Source organism: Pithys albifrons, chromosome 6 (assembly GCF_047495875.1).
Source record: "Pithys albifrons albifrons isolate INPA30051 chromosome 6, PitAlb_v1, whole genome shotgun sequence".
In the NCBI taxonomy this organism is placed as follows: Eukaryota; Metazoa; Chordata; class Aves; order Passeriformes; family Thamnophilidae; genus Pithys; species Pithys albifrons.
In genome coordinates this window covers 5,457,465-5,472,334 of record NC_092463.1, presented here as the reverse complement: position 1 = coordinate 5,472,334, position 14,870 = coordinate 5,457,465, and the positions used below count along the sequence as shown (strand labels likewise).

General features: G+C 47.1%; 1 protein-coding gene across 3 annotated transcripts in view; it reads right to left on the bottom strand.

Annotated features, from left to right (window-relative positions):
* The window catches only part of DAAM1 (dishevelled associated activator of morphogenesis 1), a 95,045-nt gene that overhangs the window by 43,203 nt on the left and 36,972 nt on the right, over positions 1 to 14,870 (bottom strand). For all 3 annotated transcript variants that reach the window (XM_071557305.1, XM_071557304.1, XM_071557303.1), the window contains one exon: positions 11,685 to 11,908. In XM_071557305.1, coding sequence (XP_071413406.1) covers positions 11,685 to 11,867 — 183 coding nt within the window. In that variant the 5' untranslated portion in view covers positions 11,868 to 11,908. The remainder of the gene's footprint in view (positions 1 to 11,684; positions 11,909 to 14,870) is intronic.

Here is a 14,870-nt window from a genome sequence, read left to right as displayed (position 1 = left end):
TCAGCCTTCAATGCCTCAAAATCAAAACTGCATCTGATATCCTACACTGCTGTCTCCTCAGGCTACAAGCTGGTCAGCCATCCAAACTCTGCTTCATCCTCAGTTCACAGAAATCACAGAATGGTTTGGGTTGGAAGAGACCTTAGAGATCATCCTGTTCCAACATCCCCCACCGTGGGCAGGGATACCACCTGCTAGACCACGTTGCTCAGAGTCCCACACAACCTGGCTCTTTTCTACATGTTTAAAGGTGGCCAACAGGCTGACACTTACACAAGGACCCAGCCAAAATTCAACTCACTGGAAAAGTAAATCTGGGAGTGTGGGAGAGGACAAGGGTCTCCTGATGAATAGTCATGTCTGTGGTGAAGGTTTGAGTGAGTGCAGGAAAGTGCTTCCATTTTGACCCCACTCTCTGGCCACCTTAATCCGTCATGAAAGCACAATCACACACACCTGTACATGGGTCCTTAGGAAAATGTCAAAACTTTCAAAATACACATACTCTTAAAACACAACTTGAGCAAATGCAAAGATTTATTAACCAAGGGAAAAAACAATCCAAATTGAGCTGAAGCCTAAGCGGGAGCAAGAAGGGACAAAGCAGAAGAACATATTAGGTATGGGTACATGACAACGTGCAAACACAATCCAAAAAAGGTGCAGAAACACTTCTGAGTCTCACGCAGTACATTTCATTGTGCTCCAGCTCTAACATGTTCAGTCATCGCAGCCCTGCATCACTCAACAACACCTACCTAATGATATCTTGCAGGATGCTTGGGAGAGGTGTTTAAATAAATACTACATGGCACACAGTGAATATGAAAATCCTCATAACCAAAGTGACTAATGACTGTTATTCTGAGCCCTAACACTGACTCAGCCATCAAGAGTCAGGTTGTTGCTGGTTTTATGTGCATGGGGATTCCTGCAGCCACCTCCAGCCCTTTGCTTATGCTCACTGATGTGTATCTCAGTGCTCCTTGGCCTCAAGCAGGCTGCTCAGAAACTGCCTTTCAAACTCCAAAATACCAAGAGAGGACAGGAACATCAGCTGTCTTCTGGGGGCTCACAGCTCACCGTCCAAGTGCAGCTCCAATGAAGCCTTTAACAATTGCACAGTGGAGCTGTAGCATGACACAAGCTATGCAGAACCTAAAACCCATATGTGCCTTCAATTAATACTCACAAGCTCGATAATTAGGTGATTCTAAATGGCAATTCATTTTATGGGCCATTTGCAATCCATGCACTCCCTCTACAGCATGAAACATTGGCAGCTGTTGAAGAGTGAGACTATAACCAGTGGGTTGGTGTCCATGACCCTCACAGCCCTCACTTCAGCCTCACCTTTACAGCTCTGCCCCTTCCACCTGGCTGCCTCCCATGTCAGGATCTGCCAACTTCACTATTTTAAGTATTTTTTTGGAATCCAGTCAAAGGCAAATAAGAGCCTCATTTTGCTACCAAAAGGAAGTCTCTGCCCAGAGTGTTTTTACTGGAAAGAAATACACTACTGTTAAATATTCATCCCATACAGTTAAACTATTCACCTTTACATCAGGAAACATGTTTCCACATTAAATCTTCATTTGAGTAAGTTTTTTAAAAAATCTAATAGGGAAGCTTTGAGTCTCTGCATGTATTTGCTGTTTCTAGAAGGTACAACAGTTCCATGCAGTTTGTTTTGCTGACAGCTTTCTATTCCAGCCAGGAAAACCTCCCCCTCTTTCTGAGCACAGCCTCAACTAAACTTAAGGTGATCCCACACCGTTCTCCTAAAGCTACCTTAGAAACGTGTGGCTTAGCTCAGCATGCTGTGAGCACAATTCCATGGGCCAAACAAGTTCTCATCACCTGGTCTAGGCCTTTCTCCTGGAGGACACACAGTGGCACTCAGAGGAGGATATGCCAATGGTCTGTACCTCCATGAGCTGGCAACTGGGGGCTTAGGGTCATCGGAGTCCTCTGGTCTGAGTGCCTGATCAAGCAAGGCCAACAGAGCCATTGCCCAGGACCACGAGACACCACCACCCCTCTGGTTTGCTGCCACCATAGTCACCCACCACCTCCTGGTAACGTGAGATCAAGCCAAAAAGTGAAGCACTGCCACTGGAAGAAATGTTTGACCCTTCCAGTAGAAAGAGCATCAAGTCCAGCCCCAGACTCACAGCACAGTCCTCAGTGCACACTCCTGTCCCTGCCAGTTCATTCATGGCATGGTGGATGTTTTAATCAACATCTCCCATGGGCCGACTTTAATCAAGGCAACAACAGGAAGCCAGCAGGATGCTGCAGATCTCTTCACTTCAGAAACAACCTCCAGGAGGGGCTCTTGGAGCTGAGTGAGCCCAAGTGCTGCCCACTCATGTCCACAACACCCCAGAGTGACTATCAAGGGTTGTTTTTCCCCTACATCCCACAGGTCCTTTGGGCCACCAAACATTCTGCAAGAAGCAGCTGGGGAGCAGAGATTAAATATGGGACAACTTCCTAGACAGGGGTCTGCAACCCCAAAATATCTTTAGAGGTTGTAGGAAAAAAGATGAAAAACTTTTAAATCTAATGAACCTTTATGGCTGATAAATTCTGTAACCAAAGTACATAGAGGAGAGGGAGGGTCATCCATTGCCGTAATTGAAATAATGATTAATTAAAATTTGCTGGCTTGTTCTGGGTTTATAAATACATATATATACATATATGCATATAGAATAATAGAATCATAGAAAAGCTTGTGTTGAAAGGTACCTTAAAGATCAGTTAGTTTCAAGCCACCCACTACACCAGGTTGCTCCAAGCTCCATCCAACCTGGCTTTGAACACTCCTTGGAATGGGGCATCCACAACTTCTCTCTCTCTCTGGGTTTACATACACATACTGTGTACATATATATACACACATGTACAGAAAGACATCACTGGGTCAGTAAATAACCAACATAATAAAGAGCAAGTGAATTTACTCCTGATAGATAGATGCACTAAGTTTAGAAACTTCTGAAAAAGAAGGATCTCCTGCATCATCAATTAATGCCTGAGAGATCCAAGATTGTTCTACAAAGAGAAAAATGGAAAGAAAAAGAAAAACAAGTGAGAACTTTTTGGCAACATTTGGCATTAACTGGTCCAGCATGGGAATTAAAAAGTCAATAAATAATGGCCTGTTGAAGCCTGCACTGGCTTCCTTTCTCAGGGGTCATATCACTTTTTCACTCTCTTCCAGGCATTCTTCTCCAAGTTCATCAATTTGATTTATCCCAGGACACTGTGGTGTCAAGGGAAATGGCCATCAGCATTTCCCCCCCATTCCACATCTAATCTTTATCTCCTGTGGGACAGCACTGCCCGCACGGTCGGTGGAGCAACTGCCTTCCTGCCCCTGCCAGCCCTGCAACTGGCACAAAGCAAACCTCAGAACCCACATTACTTAGCTCGTTATTTTATTTTTAAGCTGTTCTCTTGAAAAAGTAAGACATACTAATCAGTGGCTGTCACAGTGCGTACAAGCATCCGCCTTCACACGCATCCTGTGCCACAGGAGGAGCTCCTCTGGCTGCAGCTTTATTTAGGCAATTAGAATCCTCAGTGTATGCAGATTTATCTCAGTTTTTTAAAAAAAACTTTTATTTTTAGTATTAGTAATAAAAACGCCTCTTCCCTAGCACTAGAACTTAGAAACAACCCCTCAGACAAACGAACCCCTGCTAATATTATCACTGTGTATTTTTAATTTACCCACGAGAACCTGCAGCTGCAATTACAGAACATGAACAAAAATCAACTATTCATATTTCTTAATGAATAAGCATAACAGATAGAAGATTATTATTCATTTTGCCTTTACCATGTAATGAATTTCCTGAATAAAGGAAATTGCTTACAGCAAGGGAATGAGCAGCAGCACAAGGAATAAATAACACAGAAGCACTTGAAAGTGCTTATGCCTAGTCAACCTCTTTCCACATTCAATTTTTAGTCCCAGATTGGAGAAAACCCTAATCCACCCTGCTCAGTTATTGACCTAAAAGCACTGGACAGACATAAATAAAAAATGTATTCCTTTCTTCTTCTGCAGAAAGATTATGGCCATCAATAGCTGATTTAACTCTTCAGTAAACTCCAACTGCAGCTGGTTCACACTTCCATCAGTTCAAACATCTGAGGCAGACAGCATGTAATGTTTTAATATTATTTAATTCAATTATTTTAATAGGCTAGAGGTTTTAAAGGTGTTTATATTTTAATATTTTAAGAGAAGTTCCTACTTAGGTTTCTCATTCTTTTTTGATGTGATATATATCTATAACCTCATATATACTCTTTTTTTTTCGCTTTATTTATTGAGCTTGGCCTCCTCTGACCTTTCCACTGACCTCATCTGGTAAACCTTTCTCTCATTTTAATTAACCCAGGGTACTTTTCCAGCCTGAGTTATTGATCTATGTAGTTTTACCCCACAGAGAACTCTCAGATCTAGAAGCCCTGCAGGTGCATCACCAGTGCACTTTTTCCACACGATTGTACATAAATCCTGAAAACAACAAAAAAAAAAAGATGTGTATCAGCCCATTATGCACTACTGTGATACCTAAAGTGTATTAAATCAAATCAACCAGAGGTGGGGATGATTGTCCTTTGGTGGATGCACTTGTTACTGTAATAAAGCACGGAGCTGGCAAATAAACCAGATTTCAGATGCAAATTTCTCACCTACTTACAGAACCAAGGCAGCAGCTCCCTTTTCAGTCAGATTTAGATCCTGTCTCTGCTGCAGGCATTCCTGATAGCTACTGAAACTGGCAGTCAAGCCAGCAGATCAAGTGTGGCTTCGGATGTCCCCTGACTGGCAGGGATGCTCATGTAGGAAAGTTGTGCATGGTTGGTTTGGGGCTACACTGTGCTAAGGTTTCCCCAGATAATGTCCTGTAAAGGGCTTCAAAAAGGAGTTGGATGGGCATTAAGAGGCTGCAAAGCCCCAAGCCAACTTGAACCTGAAAGTTTCCCATGATGTACCACTCTGTGCATAGGACCCAAAGGATGCAGCCATGGGGAGCAGAAACCAGCTACAACCTGATGCTGATGAGCAATGGAAGATGGAAATGGACTCCTTGCATACATATGGCCTAGGTGGGACAAGTGGTCCTTATTTCCCCACAGCCCTGGCTTTAGTCTCACCTGGCATCCTAAAGCCATTTTAAAGAATTTGCTCAGGTGCAAAGCAGAGTCATCATGCAAAGAGCTGATTTTTGACCAAGGATGGATGAGACTTGGAGCAACCTGGTCTAGCAGAAGGTGTCCCTGTCCATGGCATGGGGGGGTGGAATGACATGATCTTTAACGTACCTTCCAACTCAAACAATTTTGTGATTTCTATAATTTCAAGGTCTGACATCCAGCAGGATGCCTAGCACAAAGCAGGCATCAGATTGGCTTGTAGATGTTTGGTGTTGTTGGGGAAGGGAAGCTGATCCCTGTAAATACGAGTATGGACATCAACACTGGAGTTGATGGGAATTAGGATCACTGTGGGCTCAGGCAGGATCCTGCCTCCAGGGCTACGGAAGACCTCAGCTGCCAAAAGCTGACCTTGGTGATCTTCCCACGCTGAGGAACATCCAGACTCTGCCAGCACCATATATTACAGCAGTAGGAACAGATTCCATTTGTATCTACAAAGGGATACAAGGCAGGCACAGACTATTCACAGCAGGAACACTTCCAGCTAAGGTTGGTGATAAAGCACAACTCATGTGCTGCTCAATCCTGCTCGCAACTCCAGCAACACCACCAACCATTGAGCAGTCAGGAAGAAGAATGGTGCTGGAGAAAATTCCCCATCCAAAGAGGCTGGGACCCTCCATGGTGACCTGTGCCAGAAGAACTTGGAGTGAGTGCAAGCCAAAAACCTAAAATGCCCCAATTAAGGTCACCCATGCGATACAGAACAAGCTGCCCAGGCATCTCCCAGGGATGTGGCCTCCTCTTTTACGAAGTGCAAAGTGGAAAGCATTTAGCAGGTAGACCATATAATTTTTCCACTTCAGTTGTACTTCTCCTGGAAACAAAAGTGTTCCTTATGTGCTCTCTGCCTTCAGCTGGGGTTCACATTGTGCTATAACATGGTTCCTTTGTGAAGTTATGAGTTGGGAACAACATGGGTTTTGGGCAAACCCCCACATTAGTTTGTAGCTGTAACAGATACTGCAATTACAGGAATGTTTCAGCCGAAATACAGAGTTCCTTGGTGGATTGCTTCACTCGGGTTCGGGGAACGTGTGTAGGCAGAAAACCCTTATTTTCTCACTGAGTAGGTGTGTGACTTCTCTATCAGATGCCTACCTATCAAAACATACGTTTAAGAGATTATCGTTGAGGGTGTTAACACCATGAGGTGATGAAAACAAGTGCCGCAAGCAGCAGGCTGGGACGGGAGCATGGCAGGTCCAGGCTGTTCACATCTAAAGAGCAGAACCTGGGTAGGCCAGTAAAGTGTCTGTATGGCATATGGTCCCTGCAGAGTGAATTTAAAAGCAGGCATTACCCAATCATTTGGTTTTCCTCCTTAAAAGTGATTCACAAGGCAAGGGAGCTTGGTCCTGGGAGACAGCAGTGGGATGGGGTCAAGAGCCCCATACTGAGTGTCTGGCTCTGGACAGACTCTGCAGAAAGGGGTGGTTTCCCCAGGACTCAATGGCTACTGCAATTGTAATTTTTCCTGGGTACCAAGCACACTGTTTTCTTTGCAGATATAGGAGAAATGGCTTTGGTCACCATTAAACAATTCTCAAAATCCCAAAGTCCTTAATGCTGCAAGGACCAGGCAGCAAAACACAACAGCTGACCTGCAAGCATGAAATGCAAAGCTTGGCTTTGCAGCTGATTCCTCAGCTGCTACTTAAAAGCCGTTTTGTTTTGCAAGGCCCAAAAGCTCATACTTTCTCCTTACTGGATTAGAAACCGGGGAAAAAGCACATTACTGAAGTTCCTAAGTACAACTGGATATCTGTAGCAACGAGTTCCCAACCTGGTGCTGCTACTGACATGTAACAACACTCACACTGACTGCACCACCACTTTCTCCTCACATTGGGGCTGTTCCCTGTTCCCTGTTTAAGCAGCATATAAAATGGCAATCATCCTGGCACGCCAAGAGGAAGGGATGGCATGGCTCTGTGGGACAGTTATTTGTGTAGCATTCTACCCAAGCACTGCACATGGTGAGCCACAGACCCATTGCCCACCACGAAGCATTTCAAAGGCAACAGAATTTTGTCCCTGACAGGGGATGCTATTTCATAACTATCTCCCTACTGATAGCATCCAGAGAGCAGCGAGGATGAAATCCATTAGTTGCCCCAAGTACAGCAAAAACAAATGCTGTGATAAATCTTATAAGCTGCCAGAGACCTTTTTATTGTTCCTCAGGCTCCCAAGTTTCCACTACTTCATAAAGCAGCAGGGAGGGGTAAAGCAGCTTTCCATACTGCAGGAGGGGAAGGCATGAAGCCCAGCAATTTGGAGACCGCGTGTGAGTATCTCCCCTCCAGCAGATACCAGAAAACATCAGTGAGCAAGGGTCTGCTCCCATCCTGAGCCTCGGGGGCCAAGGACACTGCACAGCCCCTTAGCTCCTGGACTCACCTCCCCAGGTCTCTGAAAACTTGTCAGCTGCTGGAGTCTGGGTGGAGGGACACAGGGAAGGTTACCTGCTACTGCTTTCACAGGCTAAAAATGGGCTGCTGCACATCATGGGTGGGAAGCAGGGCTAGGTGAAGGTTGCTCTAATTTCTTCCATATCACTAAGTCTGAGGTGAAAAGTCTGAGATGCCCCATCGGGAGCAGTAAATAGAATTTCCTCAAAGCCTGGAGAGGACAAGCCACAAGGACCGTCTGGGGCAGCATCTCCTCTGAGCCCATCCCTCTGCCAGCAGTGATTCAGGCTGGGAGCAAGGTGTGGGACCAGGGAGAGGCAGACCCTTGTGCTCCAGGGGCACACCAGACTCAGCAGTTCCTCCAAGCATCCAAGCTACCTGAGGAGTCATCAGAGCATCAGTCTCATACTGCTGGGATGGAGATGCCACTGTGACACACCCCACCGTGAAGAGAGTCAGTGAGGGGTCCTCAGTCATGCTGGGGCTCCTGTACCCTCTCCAAACCAAGCCATCCCACCCCCCTGCCTGGTGCAAGTCCCATGGGGTCAATGCACACCACCACACACAGAGCGTTTCATTACAAACCTCGGAGTGACAAGGAGTGTTAAGCAGATATAAAGGACATCAGTCATTTACCCATCTGGTGGAAAGTCTAGTTGGTGTTGGAAAATAGGGAGGGATTGTTACAGCAAGATCTACCATATGGCTCCATTATGCGGAGCTTTGCAAGTGCTTTCTCTGAGCGTGCAAGCAAGATTTCAGCCTTTGAAGAAATGCTGTATTGTTAGCCTGGATACGCAGGAGCCTCTTGAAAGAAGCTGTGGCAGATGGCACAGCTTTGTTTCCTTGGTTCGCAGGCAGTTCGTGCAACCCCAGATTTCCTCATCACCAGGGCTGAGCAGCCCCATGGCACAGCGACCCTCCTGGTGTGCCCTACAGGAGGACTGATGGCTCCTGAAACTCCTCAAATCCAATGGCTGCTGACTGGCAGGTGTAACATCTCCGCACAAGGAAGCAAACACCACCAACCTGAGCTGGCAGGACACACCGGTGTCAAAGCAAGAAAAGCTGCACAAAATCATAAAGCCTTGCCCCAGCCAAAGGAGTTGCAAATCAGAAATCTTGCTGAAATATCCTGCTTTTGTTTGTGCCAGCACCTGCTCCTCCTTGGGTGGCTGAGCCTGGCCGAAGCCCCGGCAGGACAGCGGACAAAGGAAAGCCTTTCAGACGGGGTCGGTGTCTGCTTGAGCGACATCCCAACAATACTCCAACAAAACCCATTCAGCCCAGGCAGGGGAGAAAGGGAGGGAAAGGAAAAAGGGTCCTCTGGGAGGAAGCGGTGATCAGTCACTGACCACAGCAACAACATCTGCATCTGACCCAGGCCAGGGAAAAGCCCCAGACTGCTGCATACGTATGGCTGGGACAGAGAGCATCAATCCTGCAGCCTGGGATGAAGACCAGGCACTTCTTACAGGTTAATTGCTACATATTGCCCAGGCAAAAAAAAGAAAAAACTAAAACCAACTAACAAACAAACAAAACAAACTAAAAAACCCAGAAAGACAAACGAAAAAAACTCCCATTTCCCTCTTGTTCCTCCTGAAAAACACTTTCACAGCCACAGAACAACCCCTCAACTTAACTATTCTATTTATCTATTCTAATTAAAATCCTAAGTGTCCATCTAACATAAAGCAGGTCGAAAAACAGACACCAGGAGAGCCGCCTGAGCCTTTAGCTGACCTTGGAGTCACAGCTGCTCCATGTCTCTCTGCAGCTCAGGCCCTCATCCCCTGCCGCTGGCACAGGACAGTCACCGATTTCTCACACTACAGATGTTTTCTGCCTCAGATGAACAGGCACACTTAAAAACACACGAAGCCTAGAGAATATTTTACAGTATGGTTCAAAAAAGAAAGCAATTTTTCCCTTTGAGTAAGCAGCAGGCTGGAATTTGAAGAACAAGGATCCCACTTCTGTTGTTGGTGTCTGTGGGAGCATTGTCCATCCAGGTGATCAAACCCTCTGCTGCCATGTCCCCAGTGACACCCTGCATCTCAGGCCTGATATTCTCCATTCCTGCCACTCCAAGTCCCTAAAGGGAACAAATGGGGCAGAAATGTCACTATTAAGCTTCAAGAGAAGAGTTGGCCAAGCACCAACTCCAGCTGGCAAAGCCTCAGAATCCCCTCCAACCGCTTTGACTTCCCTCAACCCAATTGACTGAGACAACCAAGGACTTTGGAGGGAGCCTTAGTCCCACAGAGCAGGCACAAGCCATCCCACCCCGGATGGCCAAGCATGGCAGGCCGAGTGGCACGGGGTTCCCGCAGGCATAAAGATCAGCCCAGCACCTCTGAGTGCTTTCTCTGTCTCTCATCCAAATGTTACACAGTGGGTTTATACAGGAACAGTGGGATGTCTTCCAAACCATTTAACTAATGCTGAAATTTAATACCAGACACCAACAGGTTACTGAGAGCAAGAAGGAGCTGTTGTAAGGAAGGGGAATTTGTAACTTCACTCCCCTAAATGGGAATCTGCCCTCTTGTGACCATGGGGCAGAGCTTGGGTTCACCCTCCCTCACACCTGGTGCTGGCTTGGGTCAAAATCTGCCTGATGGGTTTTTTGGGGAGACAGGGGCTTGCAGCTGTTTGCAGGGGAGCACAGTGGGGACTCGCTGTCCCCCTCCCCATATGACTTCAGTCCCCAGGGAGCCAGCGTGGCTCCTGCTGCCAGCATGTCCTGGAGAACCAGGTGCCTCCAAATCTTTTTCTCACCCTTGGCTGGGGGGAAAAAGTAAAAATCCAGGCAGTACAGAGCAAGGGCTGGAGAGCAGAAGGGCCACACCAGTGCATGCCCCAGGGTGGACTGGTTCCTGCTGGGACTGCAGGACTTCTGCCTCACTCCACTCACACTGATTTCTGTGCAACACTGCCACCACACAAAGCATCTGGATGAATTTAGGGGAGATGCTTTGACAATCCTGTGCTGAGATGAAGTGCCACAGGCTTGGTGGAGCTCCAGCACATGAGCCTCCACAGATGCCTGCTTCAGCGTGGCTGGTGACACCAAGCCACAGCCCAACAAGCTTTTGGCTGGGGCATGGGAAGACTGATCCATGGCAAAGAATTTCCCCAGGAAAACCTGATTTGGCCAAGTTACCAGTGGAGAATAACATGGGACAGAGGCAGTCACTCAACTTGAACAAACCCAACCTGACCAGTGGCAGTTTGCAGGGCAGCTTCAAGAAGAATCCTCCTTCATCCCCATCATGCTGTGTTGGTGTTCTGGTCCGCCAGGCATCTCATCCTGCCCATGGAGAACGATGCCTGGGCAAAACCAGCTTTTATAATACAACCTGGAGCTGTCCTCATGGCTCACTAGAACCATGCTGCCTGGCATCTGATGGGATGTGCTACACCATCAGGTGTGACCAACCAGCATCATGACTCCCAGGTCTCTCTGTGCATCCCACCACTGTAAGAAAACCCCATTTCACTACTGAATCAACTCAAAGTAGAGTATCATCCAGCATGTCACACTAAAATGTTTTAACTTAGAGGAACTTAAAGGTATTTTGGCTGCCAATTTTTTTCTTAATCCATGTTTTTCCAAGTTTTTGAACTGCAGCATAAAGAAATGATATCTTGACTCTCCACATCTCAATTTAGCCTACACCTGAAGATTTCTGTGAAGCTGAGTGCCCAGCAAGTAAAGCCACTTTGCACCTATAGGGGACAATCTGCTTTACCAGCTTGGACTCCCCTCATTAGAGCCCAAAGCCCTGCTCTAAGAAATTAAGGCTTTCTAATGAGAAACCACCTCAAACAGGCAGGACTTCAAGGAGGAGCAGAGCTCAAGGTTCAGCAAAAAACTGCTTGCAGCAGCATCCCCTGACACTCCCTTCATGCCAAAGTTTGCCTGAGAACTCCAAACCAAGGCTGGGGCACTGCAAAGATGGGAGTCCGGGGGAAAGAGGGAGAAAAACTAAATCTAGAAGTAAAAAGTATCCTACTTACCACCAGCTCGGTGAACATGGCATCCAGCTCCTCCACTGGTGGCATGGGCAGCGAGGGCTCCATGGTCTGCAGGGCGAAGTTGCTGTCATTGCGCAGCCGGTACGTGATCTCAGGGTGGTCGCTGCTGCGGAAGCAGCAGAAGATGAAGGAGATCCCCCGACTGCTCCTCTTCCTCGGAGCCATGGCCAAAATCCTCTGCGTCCCTCCCTCCTGGGCACTAGATCCTGCAGGGAAGAGAAGAGAGGAGGCTCAAGCAGCCGCCCCGGAGTGCTGCGCTCCTGTCCCGCGGAGGGGAGGAGGAATCGAGCCACCCACGCGCTCCGCACGGAGGGGAAGAGCGGAGACAGTTTCGTGCCAAATATTTCTGCTCAGATTTGACGTTTACAGTCCTGGCAACCTTGACGACCATGCGAATTAAAAAGATGCATTTGCTTCGCCTTGTGCCAGAGCTGGCAGCAGCAGGAGGGTCACGCTACCATCCCCGTGGGATTAGGAGTCCTGGACTTAAAACTGCTGCTCCCACTCCCAGCAGATCTGCACCAACCTTCCATGCCATAACAGCCAGGCCAGTTCCTGCCTCATATGCCCACCTCATACCCTCTCATTCCAGCAGGATGGCAAATTTAGGAGGCTGCTGCCAGGAACAGCTGGATGTATTTGGGGCCACCAGCTTCCTGCCACAGGTGACTGGGTCCTTGGAGACCTCATGTAGCTCAGGATGCCTTGAGCCACAGACAGCAGCAGAGCTGAGAAAATATCCTGCATGCAACCCTCAGCTCTTAAACGTGTCCCTAAACCAGCAACCACCGGTAAAGCGGCTCTTCTTCATGGAAAGTTTTACTTGGCTTTAATTAGATAAGCCCTACTTGAAATTCTAGTAAATATTTACAAGACGCAACTTCAGCTGATAAAAATCACACAGTGCCAGTAGCTCAGATTTTCCTATGCAGTGCTGACGTTGGGCATCGCTCGCGCCAGTGGACACTTGAGTTTTGCTGATTTCTGAAACCCAGGTCGGGAGCAAAGCTCAGGGCAGGAGTCACATGTCTTGACTGACTGATAACAGCAAGGACCAGGCAAATATTGCCCCAAAACTGGGACTCTCAAGTCAACAACACAAAAGGAGGGCCACCTACAAGGAATGAGGATGGTGGAGAAACACTCTAATATGACAAATCAACCAGCAAAGTAGGGAATTTTTGAAAAGCCTAAACATTTGTCTTACAAAGTTACACACCCACATATTATCTCTGCAAAACAAGACGCTGAGATGTTAAGAGACAGGACAAACAGCCAAGGTTAATGCAGAAGGTTGAAATATGGATGACTCAGGTTTATAAATACAGAAATGAAGAGACTGGGGGAAAAAAGGTCAGCATTTGGAGAGGAGTGTCTGATCTCCCTTGAGCTAACCATTCCCTCCAGCTGTGGATTTATACACCCAAATAAACAGCTGCTGTGCCCTGTGAAGAGCCAGGGCTGGGGGTAGACCTGAGGGCAGACCCTGCACCACCACAGCATGGCAAACACTGCCCTCTCAAAATAGGGACCTTGCAGAAAATTCAGGCTCTACCCACAGTACTTTAACAGAGGATCCAACCCTTGAAATCATCTCAATCGTACATTTTTAGCACATGGTGTAATCATCTGCTGAGCCACGAACGATGGGAAACAGCTACTGGGCCTTCATGCAGGATAATCCCAGGCTGTGCAACTGCTCTGTGCCCAGTCCAGAGGGTCCCCCTTCCTGAAGGGCCCCAAATCTCATTTCACATTTTTGCATCTTGGATGTAGAAATACACAGCCTGGAGGAATTTCAGCTGCCATGAAAGCTCTCTCATCACGGCTCCCCGGCAGGCAGCACCGCAGCAAATCCATTAGCAGCCTGCTGGCATCCCTTCAGTGTCAGGAAGGTTTGGGGACCTGCTGGGGAGTTTCTTTCCTAAAGAAGAGAAATGAATAACCAAAGGCACACACATCTCTTTCCCTCCAATGTGGAGGAAGACATTGCAGGTTTGGGTTTTAAAGAGCCACAAGGGGCAGGGCACAAAGGGAGATGCTGGTGGCTGCACAGCATTTTGTGCCTGGCACAGGAGCTCTGTACCAACCCACGTGTCCTCAGCTGTGCAAAGTTCAGTTACTTGGTGATTCCAAGTCCATGGGTACAGCCACACTATTCCCAAAGCAGGGCCTGCTCCTCCTCCTGCAGCTGGTCTGGAGCAGAGACCTATTTCTCCTTTTTCACGGGGCATTTTCCATCCCCTTTTCAATACCACGTCAACCTTGTCCTTGAAACCTGCTGTTTGATACAGGCTCTGATTTGGGATTACAAAAACATATGGAAAGCTTTTATCAGAACAACACCTGCTCTTCAGAGATACGCACTCCTGACAATGTTCTATGAGGAGTTTGAACGACAGACCAAAAGACAAGGTTTTATTTCAGGTTTTAAAGCAGACAGTCATATAGCAACCAAGACAAGGTATTTTTGAGCTGCTTCCAGCTCTGGAGCTATTGAGGTTCCTCATTTTCATCTATAAACAATTTAAAAAACCAAACCACCCAATAATGTAGACTGAGTGGGCTGTAGGTTATTAGCAACCAAGGCTAAAAAAAGGTTAGAGAGAGAATGTTAGCTACCAGGCAAATAGCATTAAACCTTCAGAAGGCTGATGAATATTCATTGACATGATGGATCAAAATCAAAACACAGCTCCCTGGCAGGTCGTTGGGAGCTGCAGACAGCACAGATTGCATCGTCAGAACAAAGTCCAGCTACAGAGCTTTCTCCCTCTTTGCAAATCCTACAGAAATTGGTTATTCAAGGAGAAAAAACAGCAGCCTCTGGCAATCTGGAGGCCTGTGTTAAGGAGAACAGAAGGGACAAGTTCTACACAGCATCATATGTTAAGTGTCCTGCCCCCACCTCCTGCTTGTACCTTTGACCGCTAATTAGATCAATAAATTTAAGTCAGATTGTGATCTAATGGTGCCTTCTGGCCTCTTCTATTGAACGGGCCAGAATAAATTAAGTTTAATTGCCCCTGTATGTACAGACCCAGGGAAGATAGGATGGAAAGGGTCATCGAGGGAACTTGTAGCCAAGTCCCAAATCCCAAGGCAGGACTGTTAGGGCTGAATCATTCCCAAACAACTTCACTTTCACTGAACCAAGGGTGGAAACGT